Raw genomic sequence first — 17,199 nt, 5'->3', positions numbered from 1 at the left:
AATGATATTATGGAGTTCCTCACAGAACTGGTCCATAGCTTCAGGTGTGGAGCAGAGCATTGGAGCATAGATGCTGAGTAGATGTACTGGACCAGAGGCGGTGAACAGTCGGATGGACAGTATGCGTTCCGAGCCATTTGAGGGTGGCTCGGTCATGCTGAGCAAAGAGTTTCTGATGGCGAAGCCCACTCCATGCTGTCTTGGTTCTTCAGGATCCCTACCCTTCCAGAAGGTGGTGCGGTCTTGCTCTCTTAGAGATCCGCTCGCAGGGAGGAGTGTTCCCTGAAATGCTGCAATGTCCACATTGAGTCTGAGCTCGTTATTAATGATGACAGTCTTCCAAGAATCGTTGATTTGTGTTAGGACTTCCGACAGGCCAGGACACATATCTGATGTACCAGCCCTTCGTTTTGCAAGATGGAACCTTCTTTCCTTTTTTTGTCGTGCTGTTTGGTGCGGTGTTGCAGTCCATTTGTCAGGCAATAACCCTGAGCTCCAAGCACCCATTGAAGCAGGTGGACTGTGGCAGGACAGAACCTTACTGACCGGGGGCTGCCTGGTTGAGGCGGGCGGTAGCTGTCCAGTGAGATGCGATGACCTCTCCCACCGACAAAGGCAACCCGTGGCGCCCAATCTCTACGCCAATTGAGCTGGACTTATAACCCGTAACTGCTGCCTTCCGTGTTGTTTTGGTCGCTGTGAGGCAACTATGGGATGGCCTCTCCATGGCGCATGCCTGGGCAGATGTATGGAGGTTGTGAGTTGCCCAAGCATCAAAACCCCACTCTCGGCCTTCCTGGTGGGGTCCAAAGGAGTGCAGAGCACGACGTTTGGCACCAGTATGGCTGCAGGAACTGCCGGAAGCATGCCAAAGGTGACACATGACCGCCTTTGGAGTTCCGCTCCGGATTTTGTGTTAGGGTTTACTCCCTTAGCCTTGGTCTCTCCTGAGACGCCCACAAGGCAGTGGGGTTGGTAGGGGGGCGCGAGGGGAAGATGGTGTAAGGAGGGAGCTGGGAATGGGGTGCAAGGGGGGAGGGGGAAGGGGGTGCAGGTAATAAAACATTTCATCAGCTCTTGTTTGCAGTGAAATGCTGCGTAACCAGAGTCAAGGCTACAAACTGGAAAGGACTCATTAAGTATTCTAGCTTTGCCCTGCACCTCTAAACATAGATCACCCTCTTGGCTCCGAATAAGACACACTCCATTTCTTATTACCTGCTTACTATTTATGTGGGATAGGCTAGGGTTGTTTTCTGTGAAACAGAGGAGGCTGAGGGGTGACTTAATTGAGAGGCCTAGATAGAATAGACAGGAAGGACCAGTTTCCTCTAGCAGAGAGGTCCATTACCAGGGGGCACAGATCTAAGGTGACTGGTAGAAGGATTAGAGGGGATATGAGGAAAAACATTTTCACCCAGAGGGTGGTGGTGTCTGGAATTTTCTGCCCGAATCGGTGGTGGAGGCAGAAACCCTCAATTATTTTAAAAGGTACCTGCACCTGAAATGCTGTAACCAGCAAGGCTATGGACCAGGTGCTAGAAGGTGGGATTAGAATGGGCGGCTAGTTTCTTCGGCCAGCGCAGACACAATGGGCTGGATGGCATCTTTCTGTGTTGTAACTTTTCTATTGTGCTATGGCTTATGATTTTTGGGTTCCCTTTTATGTTAATTGTCATTTATCTGCATTCTCTCTTTGCTAGTCTTATTTTCCTCTTCACGTCCCCACTCAACTTACTATATATGTCCTGGTTCTTGCTTTTTTTGTTTCATCATATTCTCTCACCCTCATCATCCAAGGACCCCAGGCTTTAGTTCCCCTAGCTTGTTGGAATTTACTTAGCCAGCACCTGAAACACCTCCTTAAAGATCACCCATTGTTCCATTACAGCTTTTCCTTCGTCTTTGGTCCCATTTTACTGTGTACAGATCCCCTCTCAACCCACTGAAGTTAGCCTTCTTGCAGTTTAGAAATTCTACTTTAAATTATTCCGTGCTCTTCTCCATTACTAATCTGATCATGATACAATAATCACTCTTACCCAAGTGATCTCGAACAGACACTTGCTCCATTTGGCCCATCTCATTCCCCAGCACAAGATCCAGCAATGCCTCATTCCTAGTTAGATTGAGACCAGACTGGTCAAGGAAGTCCTCCTGAACACATTCGAGAAATTGCTCCCCTTCCTTACCCTTTACTCTAACATCTCAGTCAACACTTGCCATACAGTCATAGCCGTTTACAGTATAGAAAGTGGCCATTCAGCCCATCGAGTCCTCGTCAGCTTTCCACAGAGCAATCTAGTCAGTCCCACTCCCTGGCTCGAAATCTGAAGTTTATTTCTTCAAGTGCCCATCCAATTTCCTTTTGAAATTACTGATAGTCTTCACTTCCACCATCTTTGTGGGCAGTAAGTTCCAGGTCATTACCATTCGCTGCGTAAAAAAGTTCTTCCTCATTCCTCCTTCATCTCTTGCCCAAAACCTTCAACTTGTGACCCCTAGTCCATGTACCATGTTACTGGGAACAGTTTTTCCTTGTCTAACTTATCTAATCCCGTCATAATCTTGTACACCTCTATCAAATCTCACCTCAATTTCCTTTGCTTCAGGGAGAACGTAACCACCTTTTCCAACCTAACCTTGTAACCAAAATCTCCCACTCCTGGAACCATTCTGGTAAATCTCCTCTGCACCCTCATCCTTCCTAAAGCTTAGTGACCAGAATGGGACACAATACTCCACTTGGGGCCTAGCCAGAGCTTTTAAAGGTTCAGCTAAACTTCCCTGCTTCTGTAATCAATGTCTCGATATGAATTCCAAGATCCCATATGCTTTGCTAACCACGGTCTCAATATGTCCTGCCACCTTCAAAGATCAACACACATACACACCCAGGTCCCTCTGTCCCTGTACACTCTTTAAAACTGTGCCATTAAATCTATATTGCCTCACCTGATCCCTTCTGCTAAAATACATCACCTCACACTTGTCAGTATTAAATTCCATCTGCCACTTGTCTGTCCATTCTGCTAACCTGTGTCCTGCTACAGGGGGTTCATATTATCCTCACTGTTTGCCACACCTCCAAGTTTGGTATTATTGGTGAATTTTGAAACTCTGTTTTCCAAGATTCGTGTCATTTATATATAGCAAAAAAAGTTATGGTCCTAACACTGACCCTGGGGAACACCACTGTACCATCCTCCAGTCCGAAAATCAATTTACACAACTTGCTGTTTTCTGTCCTTGAGCCAATTTTTTATCCAATTGGGCACTGACTCTCCTATTCCATGAGTCTCAGTTTTGTTAACCAGCCTTTTAAGTGGTACTTGGTCAAACACTTTCTTGAAATCCATGTAGACAACATTCACTGCATTCCCTTCATTAACCTTCTCTGTTACTTCAACAAAAAATTCAATTAGATTAATCAAGCATGATCTGCCTTTTACAAATCTGTGCTGGCTCCCCTGAATCAACTTAAACCTCTCCAAGTGCCTGTTGATTTTTTTCCCCCCTCATGATTGTTTTTAAAACCTTACCCACCACCACTGATTTTAAAATAACTGGTCGGTAGTTGCAATGACTCTCCTTACTTACACCCTTTCTTGAAAAAGGTGTCAAATTTGCCACACTCCAATCCTCTGGCACCTCCCCCGTATTGAGAGAAGTTTGGAAGATTATGGTCATGATCTTACTGAATGGCGGAGCAGCCTATTAGACTAACATCCTTCCTGCATCTACCCTGTCAAGTCCTGTTAGGATTTTATAGGTTTCTATGAGATCCCCCCTCACTCTTCTGAACTCCAGCGAATATAATCCTAACCGACTCAATCTCTCCTCATACGTCAGTCCCGCCATCCCAGAAATCAGTCGGTAAACCTTCGCTGATAAGGAGACCAAAACTGCACACAATATTCCAGGTGTGGCCTCACCAAGGCCCTGTATAATTGCAGCAAGACATCCCTGCTCCTGTACTCGAATCCTCTCGCTATGAAGGCCAACATACCATTTGCCTTTTTTACTGCATTATATTGAAATTAGCCCTCCTCCAATCTAGACATTCTATCTTATATCATTCCCTGCTTTTCTGCATTACAATTCTAAACCTTATGGTACAATGAACACTCTTACCCAAGTGCTCCCAGACAGACACTTGTTCCACTTGGCCCACCTCACATCCCAACACCAGATCCAGCAATGCCTCCTTTCTAGTTGGGCTGAGAAAATTCCTCCCACTCCTTTCCCTTTACTCAAATTATCCCAATTGATATTTGGATAATTAAGGTCCCCCAATATCACCATTCTATCATGCTTGCACATCTGTAATTTCCCTCTTTCTCCTCTATCTCTCTCACTATTTGGAGGACTAGAGAATACCCCTTTCCTTCTCAACTCTAACCAAATGGACTCTGCACTTGCCCCCTCAAGGAGATCTTTCCAACACTACAATGTCTTCCCTAATCAGCACAGCCACCCACCTCTCTTTTTTCCTTCTCTATCTTTTCTTTGTACATTAAGCGACCCGCCCTCACACTTTTAAAGCCACGCTTCGGTTATTGCCACTACATCATATTCCCAATACTGCTATTTGGGCTTGTAGTTCACCAACCTTATTCACTACACTGTGTATTTACATACATGTATTGTAATCCCGTTTTTGCATTCCTTGTAGCCCTTCTATTTGGGTAATTACCCAATATCACCACTCTATTTCTTGCACATCTGATTTCACTGCTGATTTGCTCCTCTATCTTTCTATTATTTGAAGGCCTATAGAATACCCCCAGTAGCGTGATCATACCTTTCTTGTTTCTCATCTCTAACCAAATGGATTCTGTCCTTGTCCGCTTAAGGACATACTCTCCTTCCAATACAGTGTCTGTCTTAATCAGGACTGCTACCCCACCTCCCATTTTTTTCCCTACCCTTGCTTTTTTGAACACTTTGTATCCTTGAATACAATGGCTTCTCTTCCTACTCCATTACCTCTGGTGCCTCCCTCAAGGATATATACTTACCATTGCGCCAACCCCCACCATCCCCTCCCCCAAATTTCTCAACGATATTCTGCCCTTGCCAGTAAAATCTGCAAACACTTCAGGTTCCACATGGACACTGATGAAGCCCAGCTCTACCTCACCAACACCTCCATTGATTCCAAGTACAGCAATGAATTAAATGTAAAATTCTGATGTTTTTTCAAATGCCTCTATGGCACTGCCCCTCCCAATCTTGTAACCTCCCTCAGCCGCACAAGTCTAAGATGTCTGCGCTCCTTCAATTCTGGCCTCCTGCGCATTCCCAGTTTACATCACTCCACATTGGCAGCTGTGCCTTCAGTTGCCTAGACCTAAACTCTAGAATTCCCTTTGCCTCTCGACCCTCTCTCCTGTAAGACATTTCATAAAACCTATTCTTGGTCAAATGTTGTTTAAAAAGGTCCTGTGAAGCGCCTTGGGACATTTGACTACATTAAAAACACTATATAAATGCAAGTCCTGTTGTTGTAAATATACAAACCTTCCCAGAATACTTTTTTTTTTGACTGACCTCTGCGACATTATCTGGACCACCAAGCTCGTCTATTAGTTCATCCAGCGTATTGGGAGGCAGATCCTCAGCAAGCCTCTCCAGCTTCTCAAGCAACTCTCGTTTCATTTGTTGGGCTCTTTCTACTGCATCCTGGCTGGCTGCAATACTATGGCTGCTGTTACCTATGGGTTTTATTTTTAGGGGGAAAAAATTAATTCACATTAGTAGGAAAGGACTTGAGAATTTTAAGTAGATTTAGAAGTCTTCAGCCTGAATATTAATGCCAGTCTCATTTCCACTTAATACTGAACATTGCACCAAATCAGATTTCAATTCTTCACTATTACTGAGTGAAGATTTTTTACATTTCCAACATTTGTACCTGAAGGAAGTGCATTATTTGTTGTGCTGCTGACTGCAGTGGTGGAGAAACTGGGCTTTTTTGATCCGAGGCCGGATGCTAGTAAGGCACTTTGGATAGAATCTGGATCAATACTTTTCTTTTTCTTCTTCTTGTCTTTGTCTTTCTTGCGATCCTTCCTCACTAACCAAGGATCTATTGGAAACAGTAAAAAAAAATGTACAACAGCCAACGAAGAAATCGAGCACTCACTAAAACAGAAGGAAGCTGAACCACCTGTGGATTTCTTAACAGTAAAAATATTTAAATTGGCTTAGGGCTTCACCAATAATTATTCAGTAACCTCAGTAGTTAACTTTCCCCCACACAACCATGGTATCCCGTCAATCTTGCCATGAAAAGCCCTCAGCTCATTTGTCTCCCTCACTATGCCTCTGATAACCCCTCTATCCTTACCCACCAACCCAGAGAAAACTCCTTGGTACCCTTGCCAGCACACATCTTTCTCCCAACTCACGCCAGTCATCTGTTCATTGTTTGCGCTCAAAAGCTACTTTGTTTACCTTGCTCTTGATACAACCCTGAATTTCTTCCATCACATCCCACCTCCTTTCATGCTCACTCTCCCATTCCTTCCATCCTCCTCTCTGATGCAGAGAAAAACATGGACTACTTTCTGTGCAAAACACAGATCTTCTAAACCCACTCACTATCCTGCTGCACCATCTATCCCATCTTGAGCCCTCATCACACCCCACAGTACACTTGAATTTCTTTTATGTAGCCAAAGTGATCTTCATGACTCAAACAAGCTTTGATATCCTTAATGACCATTACCTCTCCTTAGCCAATTCTCACAGAAATCAACTAGACATCATCTCTTCCTTTTCAAAACTGCATCCCTTCATAAAAAGCACACCCTGAATTATTACCCCACTTGTCGGTGTAGGCTTGGAGGGCCGAAGGGCCTGTTCCTGTGCTGTAATTTTCTTTGTTCTTTGTCCTGGAATTTAATTTCAATCTCACATCTAAGCCCTCAGCAAGACCATAATTTGCACATCAATAATAGCTACCTCTGTACTATGTCCTGCTTACACCACCCTCCACCACCATCACCACCAACTTGTGCATCAGCAATGACTCTCCATTCAACATCAAAGACCTCCCCAACAAATCATTCAATGACCTCAGTCTACCTCTGAAACCGCCTTCACATTTGAATAACAGTCTGCACTTTTCAATTTTGAGTCTGGCCAATTATGAGATCCTTGTTCCCACACTTAGAGCAGAGACGGCTGAGGGGGTACATGATTTGAGGTATACAAAATTATGAGGGGCATTGATAGGTTAAATAGGAAGAAACTTTTTCCCTTAGCGGAGGGATCAATAACCAGGAGGTTTAGAGGGGAGTTGAGGAAAAAATTTTTCACCCAGAGGGTGGTTGGAATCTGGAACGCACTGCGAAGAAGTGGCAGAGGCAGGAACACTCACAATATTTAAGTAGTATTTAGATGAGCACTTGAAACGCCATAGCATACAAGACTGGAAAATGGGCTTAGAATAGTTAGGTGCTTGATGGCCGGCATGGGCACGGTGGGCTGAAGGGCCTGTTTCTGCGCTGTATAACTATGACACAACAGACACCAACTGTGGTGGCAGCCTGCAGCTGTGTAGCCACTCTAGAATTTTCACTCCTAAACTCAATCTAAACTGACAGCTATCACACCATCAGAAGCCTCAAATGTTATCCCTTCACGCCTCTTTTTACCATCTCCCTAACTATGACCAATTTCTGCTCAGTGTCAAAGTTGTCCCACCTTGTTATAAAATATCCTGGAATGTTGGTTGATATGGTCAAGATATTATGCAAGTTGCATACTGTAGGCTTTAAATTGTCTGCTAGCTGCCCAATGTTAAGAGCTTTTTTCAACCTCAAAGTTACATCTGCCATTTTCACCAACTTACCATCTTCTTCATCGGAAGATTCATCTCTGAAAGGGTTGAAGTCATCGTCGCCAGAACTGACGGAGTGAAAGCTTTCTTCATCACTGCCTTCACTTTCAGATACTTCAGACTCACTCTCTGAAGAGCTGCTCCCAGCAAGACCTTTGCTCTTGCGGGGCTTTTTTGCTTCCCTTTTGTCCTCATTAGCTAAGAAACAAAATTTTCAAAGGTGCCTTGTAAAACAAACTAGCAGACTACCTCCTGAATTTACAAGCATACTTAGTTGTAGAAAGCTACCTATCAGGTTCATCTCTAAGAAAAAAAAAGTCCATAATGCTGCAGATAGGTGTGAAGTAAACAGATACCCAGCCAAGAAAGGAAAGACAAGGAGCTTGTGAAAGGTTTAGACCAAGAGATGGGTTTTGAAGAGATCTGCAATGATGGAAAGGAATTCCAAATATTAGGGCCCAGGTTGCTGAAGGTTCAAACACCAACAGTGGGGTGAGGGAAGGCAATACATAGGCTAGAGGAGTGGAGCATTTTGAGGGGGTGGGGGAAGAGGAGAAAAGGGGAGATAGGACAGGAGGAGAATGCAGAAGTAGGGTGGGGCAAAGCCACAGAAGAATTTAAAGGAGAATGTGAATTTTTTTTTATAGCACTTCAGACAGGGAGTCAATGTCAGCTAGTATAGAGGCAGAACAGTTGTTTGTTTGCATGGTGCTTTAGCCTGAGATAATGGGGATCATAATGTAATTCTATAAGCAATACGCATTATTCTGATAAAATGATTTTCCTTCAGTATGCCCAGTAGATAATTAAATGAGCTAAACAGGTAAATGATCACCATAAGCTCCCACATTCCTGGGAGGAACGTAACTTTGACAGATTGATGGGCCAATTGCCTCCACAGAGCTGACAGAGGAGCAAAGAACTAACTTTGTCTCTCTCTCCAAATACCACAGGCTGACGCATGTTACAGCCTCTACTAGAGGCAGGCAGAGCAAGTCGTCCTCAGAACAACTAGGTCAAAATTAAATTTTCGCCTGGAACGACAGAAGAACTGATTTTTCTTTGACATTCATATAAGTGATAGGGAATCGTTGGATTTCATGGCGAAAGCTGTCTGCTGTCCATTTATTTTGGTTTACATTTTTGTCTTGCTGATGCTTTTCAATTCACCTTCTCTACACATGGAGACATGAGATTACAGTAGCCAGTATGCAACGAAGGTTCCATGGTCACACTATTTAACTGGAAAATAGGAAATGTGAAATGCGCTTATGGGAATATCAGTTACACTCAACCCAAAAATCTTAGTGACAAAATTTGCAGCATCTAGGTATACACACGTATTCAGATTGATTTTTATTGGAAATGGTTTAACAAATCAATTTAGATTACATTCAGAGAGAATTATCTTTTGTCATTGCTGTGCTCCTGCTAGCAGCCACAGGATATTTGCATGTCAAACTACCATGTTCTTCATGGAAGAAAGTGGGCACATGGGATGAAGTGATCAGCATCACAATCAGCAGCATGAATATCAAGGAAGGTTGTACCTTTTCGTTTTTTTCCTTTGTTCTGTCTTGATGGACTGTCAATGGGAGAGTCATGATTGCTGGCCACACTCATATCTATTCCCAACAAACTGTACAGTTTCTTTCTGTCAGGTGCTGGGAAGTGTTTCTCAACTAAAGACTGAAGGACTCCTCTGAAATGATTTTAAAAAAAACATTTTAAGTTAACAGCTGTTTGTTAGTGCTTACTGAGAACTGTCAATTATGTAGAACCAATATTAAATTTTTATCTACATATATTAACTAATCAACTCAATTCTACAAGAGGCTTTAAAGGATTGTCCTGCATTCTTCAACCTGAAAATATCTGAAGTTTCCTCCCAGCACGACTAGTTCTACGGATATCAGCTCCAATTTGCGATTATACACCTGCCAGCCTTCAGTGAGTTGGGCAGGCGATTTGTCCTGTCTTCCAGAATTCAAATCCATGTGCTTTCCAAGAGGAGTTGGTGAATGATGATCAGGGTGGGAACACACAATGCTCTTGCCTAGTCCTTCAACAGTTAGGCTAACTGTAGTGGCAACAACTGCCCTGGCTGAGACTAGCAAACACAGCACAGATCAAATATGGGTTTTTTCCTGGTCTGTGTGGCTGACTTATCCCACCATGGAGAAAGCCTTGAACAAATAAATTGTTTTTAAATACATAATTTAAGAACAAAACACATATCTAGACACTTCAAGCTACAAAAACACCAGCTGGTAATGATTAACTTCATGGATTTGTATCAAAGAAATTGTTGCCAGGGTTTCTGTTTAGAAACTGAAGTACCATACGATCTTTCTTTTGCTATACACAAATTGGCTGCCACATTTCCTACAACAGTGAATACAATTCAAAAAAGTACTCAGTTGGTTGGAAAGTGCTTTGGGACATCCTGAAATTGTGAAAGCTGCTACATATATACAAGTCTGTCTTTCTTTGGAAGAGCTTGTTGGCAATAGTGCACTTTCAAATGACCACTCATGTGGGCTTCAAATCTCCCCATATATAGCATTAGGGAAACTTTGGGGGGAAAAAAGATATGTAGTTTCAATATATGAAATGGCATGTTTTTTTTCATGTTCGTACAGGTTATCTGCAATAATGATCACAAACACCACAACTATATGGCATTCATAAATTGTCCTAACAAACCCACAGTAATCCAGCAAAGACATAAAATGTTCAAAGGTTTTTCATGGGCCAAGGAGAAAATGTTGAAATGAATCTTTTAATGCAAAACTATTTTTAAAAAAAACAAAATTGTGCTTCAATGTGAACAGCTTTCGAAAATCTTCCTTATATTTACATGCCCGCTGTTTCTTTAGAACGTTTATAAAGTATGTTTTTTAAAAAATTCACGCTTGGGATGTGAGCTTCCCTGGCAAGGCCTTGCCATCCCTAATGGCCCTTGAGAAGGTAGTGGTAAGCCAGCTTCTTGAACTGCTGCAGTCGATATGGTGTAGGTACACCCAGTGCGCTATTCTGTAGCGGTCTGATACAATTGCTATGCCATTTCCAAGAGCAGTTAAAGAGCCAACCATGTTGCTGTAACAGATAGGCCAAACTGGGTAAGGACGGCTGATTTCCTCCACTGATCATTAGTGAAACAGATGGGTTTTTGACAACAATCCAGTAGTTTCACGATTATTAATGAGACTAGCATTTTATTCCAGCTGCTGTGGGAGCATTAGTCTAGGCCTCTGGATTACTAGTCCAGTTACATTACCACTCTGCTACCGTTCCCTAAATCTATTTATATAAAGCCTGATCACACCAGCAGGAGATCCTAAAGGCTAATTAACGAAATTATGAAGGCAAATGCAGCAGCCATTAAATCTAACCTTGGCCCTCAACTCTTTATACAAAGTTTTTCTCTCGCATCAGTTATTTATGTATAGAAGCACATACAGCAAATGAAATTCCAGTTGAAATGATTGCAGAATAAAATCTCAAGTAGACAGAATAACTCCCATATTCCTTTATACAGAAGAGAATTTCAGTTTATAGTTTTTGACACTTTTTTGTAGGAATTAATAGAGCTATTGATGCCTTTAAAAACATTGTTGAAAATTTAGTTACAGGTAGTTATACTGTGTAAACATACTTAGCAGTAGAAACAAAATCATTCAGTTCACCACCACCCTCCTCCAGGGCTTCAAGAGTTCTTGCTTCTCCAGTGGATTGTAAACCAATAACGACGCACTAAAAGTAATTCCAAAATAAAGCTATTAGAACAGGTTACATCATTTTACTTCACAGCTGTCTGTAAAATTTCCAATTTCTTTCTTTGGTGTTTGCATTTGTCAAGGTCTCAATGCTGGGGAATGGAACTCATCCACTTTTGCCACTGTGCCAGTATTAAGTCAGGTACAGTGCAGGCCAGACTTGCAGCAGACTTCTAAAATAAAAGCAAACTATGGCAGATGCTGGAAATCTGAAATAAAAACAAGAAATGCTTGTTCTGAAGAAGGGTCACTGACCTGACACGTTAACTCTGCTTCTCTCTCCACAGATGCTGCCAAACCTGCTCAGTATTTCCAGCATTTCTTGTTTTTATCTCAGCAAACTTTTCTTTATTCTGTCCCAACAATATGCTTTAACCCCAGTTAAGAACAGCACCCATATCTGTTCCATTGTCCACACCAGCTTAGATTTTAGAACCCGAGAGAGTTGGTTCAGTTATTTTTTTTTGCAGATTCACATTCACTAGTAAATAGGTTTACATCACAAAATTCTTTTCATTCAGGGCACTTACAATGAACAGAGACTTTTATCCCATAATCCTAGATTAGATTCAACCCCATATCCCAAGGATGAAAAAACTGCGCACAGTCACCTCAAAGTAAATTTCACTGGTATGAAAGCACAGTATACCTTCTACTTTAATGAAAAAGCCCATAAAAACGTGAATAGTTTCGATTTGATTACTCATCAAATTGTTTTCAAAAAGTACACTAACAAGCCACAACAATCCAGGACTGCTGTCATCGCAAGTCTCAATACTGATCTTCAGCCAAATTGCCGCTTTCAGTGGCCAGCGGCTAGAGTACTGAAGTGCCACAGCTATGAAAAAGAGGGCACAGTTGACTCCCTTATCAGCCACGCTCTTCTCTAAACTGAAAGAACAAACGAATTTGAAGAGGCCTTTCACTAGCTCAACACATCTCAGAGCTTTTCACTGCCAACGAATTATTTTGATATGGAGTCATTTGTCTTGTAGACAATCTGATCACAGTAGGTCCCACAAACTCCACTGTGATGCATGACCAGCTTGTTATCAGAGAAACTTCCAAGCCTGTTTGTGAAGTAACTGAAACTTGGATGCTTTTATGACTGTTTATTGCTTGCCACAGAGCTTACTTCTCCACTCCTAACAAAACCCAGTCAGTGCTGACTGGCTCTTCTTTATATACACATCGGAGTACAATTAACTAATCAACAGCCAATACCTGTTCATCCTATTATCTTCAACTACTAGGTATTTAACATCCATTAAGAGAACTTATTAGACACTAACAGATTCCCCCCTTTTCTTTAAATAAAAATATATAAAACTAAAAACGAGACAAAACTGAACATTTTTCTTTATCTTACATTATATCAACCTTCAAAAGAACCAGCCATAAACTACTGTATATTCCCCTCTACTTTTTTAAACAAAAAACTTGTTTAAAGAATTACAAATTACAATTTTAACATAAAAATTTCCATGGCCCATCAACTCCTCATAACACAAGATGGCCCTCTGAGAGCATCCAGCAATTTCTGTGAACAAGCACTTCTTTTCATAAAACAATCAGACAACTGATGACTTACATCGACCCAATTTATTTTGGAAATTTTGTGTTCCAGCATTTCTTTTATACTCGCGAGATCAATCCTCAACCTCTTTTCTGTGACACTTCTTGTCAAATCAACATTGTCCCAGAGAGAATGGTTATCTATATTGCAATGTATAGCAAAGTTTTTCTCCGAGTGCCCCTTATACGAGTTCCTTTCATATACTCGATAAATACATACCCACATCCATCACTTCAATCAGTGCAAGTGTCTCAGGAGCAAAGGTGCTTTTAACTATCCTCTTTATTTTCTTCGATTCCCAGGCTAATGGACAACATTTATCATTTCTTACCACCAAAAATATAACCAACTCTACTGCGCTCTAACAATCATTGGGAAGATTAGCGTGAGGCATCACTAAAAATGACTAATTTCATTTCTTCTGGGTCAGTCAAGGCTGGAAACTTAACTGTACATTTGTAGGCGGTGGTGTAGTGGTATTATCACTGGACTAGTAACCCAGAGTATTTCTCTGGGGACATGGGGTCGAATCCCACAGCAGAAGGTGGAATTTGAATTTAATTAATAAATCTGGAATTAAAAAGCTAGTCTAATGATGGCCATGAAACCATTGTTGATTGTTGTAAAAATCCATCTGGTTCACTAATGTCCTTTAGGGAAGGAAATCTGCTGTCCTTACCTGGTCTGGCCTACATGTGAGTCCAGACCCACAGCAATGTGGTTGACTCTTAAATGCCCTCTGAAATGGCCTAGCAAGCCACTCAGTTGTACATAACTGCCAAGAAGTCAATAAAAAGGAATGAAACCGGACGGACCAACCGGCATCGACCTAGGCACCGGAAACGACAACGGCAAACCCAGCCCTGTCGACCCTGCAAAGTCCTCCTTACTAACATCTGGGGGCTTGTATCAAAGTTGGGACAGCTGTCTCACAGACTAGTCAAGCAACAGCCTGACATAGTCATACTCACTGAATCATACCTTGCAGACAATGTCCCAGACACTGCCATCACCATCCCCGGGTATGTCCTGTCCCACCGGCAGGACAGACCCACCAGAGGTGGTGGCACTGTGGTCTACAGTAGGGAGGGAGTTGCCCTGGGAGTCCTCAACATTGACTCCGGACCCCATGAAGTCTCATGGCATCAGGTCAAACATGGGCAAAGTAACCTCCTACTGATTACCACCTACCTCAGCTGATGACTCAGTACTCCTCCATGTTGAACACCACTTGGAGGAAGCACCGAGGGTGGCAAGGGCACAAAATGTACTCTGGGTGGGGGACTTCAATGTCCATCACCAAGAGCCGCTCGGTAGCACCACTTCTAACCGAGCTGGCCGAGTCCTAAAGGACATAGCTGCTAGACTGGGTCTGCGGCAGGTGGTGGAGGAACCAACACGAGGGAAAAACATACATGACCTTTACCTCACTCATCTGTCTGCTGCAGATGCTTCTGTCCATGACTGTATTCATAGGAGTGACCACCGTACAGTCCTTGTGGAGACAAAGTCCCGCCTTCACATTCAGGATACTGTCCATCGTGTTGTGTGGCACTATCACCGTGCTAAATGGGATAGATTTCAAACCGATCCAGAAATGCAGAACTGGGCATCCATGAGGCGCTGTAGGCCATCAGCAGCAGCATAATTGTACTCAACCACAATCTGTAACCTCATGGCCCGGAATATCCCCCACTCTACCATTACCATCAAGCCAGGAGACCAATACTGGTTCAATGAAGAGTGCAGGAGGGCATGCCAGGAGCAGCACCAGGCATACCTCAAATTGAGGTGTCAACCTGGTGAAGCTACAACACAGGACTATCTGCGTGCCAAACTACATGAGCAGCATGCGATAGACAGCGCGAAGCGATCCCATAACCAACAGATCAGATGTAAGTTCTGCAGTCCTGCCACATCCAGCCGTGAGTGGTGGTGGACAATTAAACAACTAACTGGAGGAGGTGGCTCCACAAATATCCCCATTCTCAATGATGGGGGAGCCCAGCACATCAGTGCGAAAGATAAGGCTGAAGCACTGCAACAATCTTCAGCCAGAAGTGCTGAGTTGATGATCCATCTCGGCCTCCTGAAGTCCCCAGCATCCCAGATGCCAGACTTCAGCCAATTCGATTCACTCCGCGTGATATTGAGAAACGACTGAAGGCATTGGATACTGCAAAAGCTATGGGCCCTGACAATATTCCGGCAATAGTACTGAAGACCTGTGCTCCAGAACTTGCCACGCCCCTAGCCAAGCTGTTCCAGTACAACTACAACACTGGCATCTACCCTGCAATATGGAAAATTGCCCAGGTATGTCCTGTGCACAAAAAGCAGGACAAGTTCAACCCGGCCAATTACCGCCCCATCAACATACTCTCAATCATCAGTAAAGTGATGGAAGGTGTCATCACCAGTGCCATCAAGCAGCACTTGCTTAGCAATAACCTGCTCAGTGACGCTCGGTTTGGGTTCCGCCAGGGCCGCTCAGCTCCTGACCTCATTACAGCCTTGGTTCAAACATGGACTAAAGAGCTGAACTCAAGAGGTGAGGTGAGTGTGACTGCCCTTGACATCAAGGCAGCATTTGACAGAGTATGGCATCAAGGAGCCCTAGCAAAACAGAGGTCAAAGAACAAAGAATAGTACAGCACAGGAACAGGCCATTCGGCCCTCCAAGCCTGTGCTGATCTTGATGCCTGCCTAAACTAAAACCTTCTGCACTTCCGGGGACTGTATCCCATCCTATTCATGTATTTGTCAAGATGCCTCTTAAACGTCATTATCGTACCTGCTTCCACCATCTCCCCGGCAGCAAGTTCCAGGCACTCACCACCCTCTGTGTAAAGAACTTGCCTCACACATCCCCTCTAAACTTTGCCCCTCTCACCTTAAACCTATGTCCCCTAGTAGCTGACTCTTCCACCCTGGGAAAAAGCTTCTGACGATCCACTCTGTCCATTCCACTCATAACTTTGTAAACCTCTACCATGTCACCCCTCCACCTCCGTCGTTCCAGTGAAAACAATCCGAGTTTATCGACCTCGCCTCATAGCTAATGCCCTCCAGACCAGGCAACACCCTGGTAAACCTCCTCTGTACCCTCTCCAAAGCCTCCACATCCTTCTGGTAGTGTGGCGACCAGAATTTCACGCAATTGTCAGACTTGTCAGTCTGGCAGGTCAATGGGAATCAGGGGGAAAACCCTCCACTGGCTGGAGTCATACCTCGCGCAAAGGAAGATGGTTGTGGTTGTTGGAGGTCAATCATCTGAGCTCCAGGACATCACTGCAGGAGTTCCTCAGGGTAGTGTCCGAGGCCCAACCATCTGCAGCTGCTTCATCAATGACCTTCCTTCAATCATAAGGTCAGAAGTGGGGATGTTCGCTGATGATTACACAATGTTCAGCACCATCCGTGACTCCTCAGATACTGAAGCAGTCCGTGTAGAAATGCAGCAAGACCTGGACAATATCCAGGCTTGGGCTGTTAAGTGGCAACTAACATTCGCGCCACACAAGTGCTAGACAATGACCATCTCCAACAAGAGAATCTAACCATCTCCCCATGACATTCAACAGCATTACCATCGCTGAATCCCCCACTATCATCCTAAGGGCTACCATTGACCAGAAACTGAACTGGAGTAGCCATATAAAAACAGCAGGTCAGAGGCTAGGAGCCCTGTCCACCATCTACAAGGCACAAGTCAGGAGTGTGATGGAATACTCTCCACTTGCCTGGATGGGTGCAGCTCCAACAACACTCAAGAAGCTCGACACCATCCAGGACAAAGCAGCCCACTTGATTGGCACCCCATCTACAAACATTCACTCCCTCCACCACCGACGCACAGTGGCAGCAGTGTGTACCATCTACAAGATGCACTGCAGCATCGCACCAAGGCTCCTTAGACAGCACCTTCCAAACCCGCGACCTCTACCAACTAGAAGGACAAGGGCAGCAAATACATGGGAACACCACCACCTGCA

At 43.7% G+C, this 17,199-nt stretch overlaps 1 protein-coding gene across 4 annotated transcripts in view; it reads right to left on the bottom strand.

Moving 5' to 3' along the window:
* Nucleotides 1-17,199, bottom strand: part of sbno1 (strawberry notch homolog 1 (Drosophila)) — a 171,729-nt gene that overhangs the window by 67,176 nt on the left and 87,354 nt on the right. For all 4 annotated transcript variants that reach the window (XM_068054523.1, XM_068054524.1, XM_068054522.1 and 1 more), the window contains 5 exons: nt 11,508-11,605; nt 9,400-9,551; nt 7,862-8,047; nt 5,918-6,091; nt 5,554-5,717 (listed from right to left, as the gene is read on the bottom strand). In XM_068054523.1, the coding sequence (XP_067910624.1) occupies nt 5,554-5,717; nt 5,918-6,091; nt 7,862-8,047; nt 9,400-9,551; nt 11,508-11,605 (774 nt within the window). The remainder of the gene's footprint in view (nt 1-5,553; nt 5,718-5,917; nt 6,092-7,861; nt 8,048-9,399; nt 9,552-11,507; nt 11,606-17,199) is intronic.

The sequence above is a fragment of the Heterodontus francisci genome, chromosome 23, assembly GCF_036365525.1.
Source record: "Heterodontus francisci isolate sHetFra1 chromosome 23, sHetFra1.hap1, whole genome shotgun sequence".
In the NCBI taxonomy this organism is placed as follows: Eukaryota; Metazoa; Chordata; class Chondrichthyes; order Heterodontiformes; family Heterodontidae; genus Heterodontus; species Heterodontus francisci.
The sequence above is the reverse complement of the archived record's forward strand: the minus strand, read 5'-3'. Positions and strand labels throughout refer to the sequence as shown.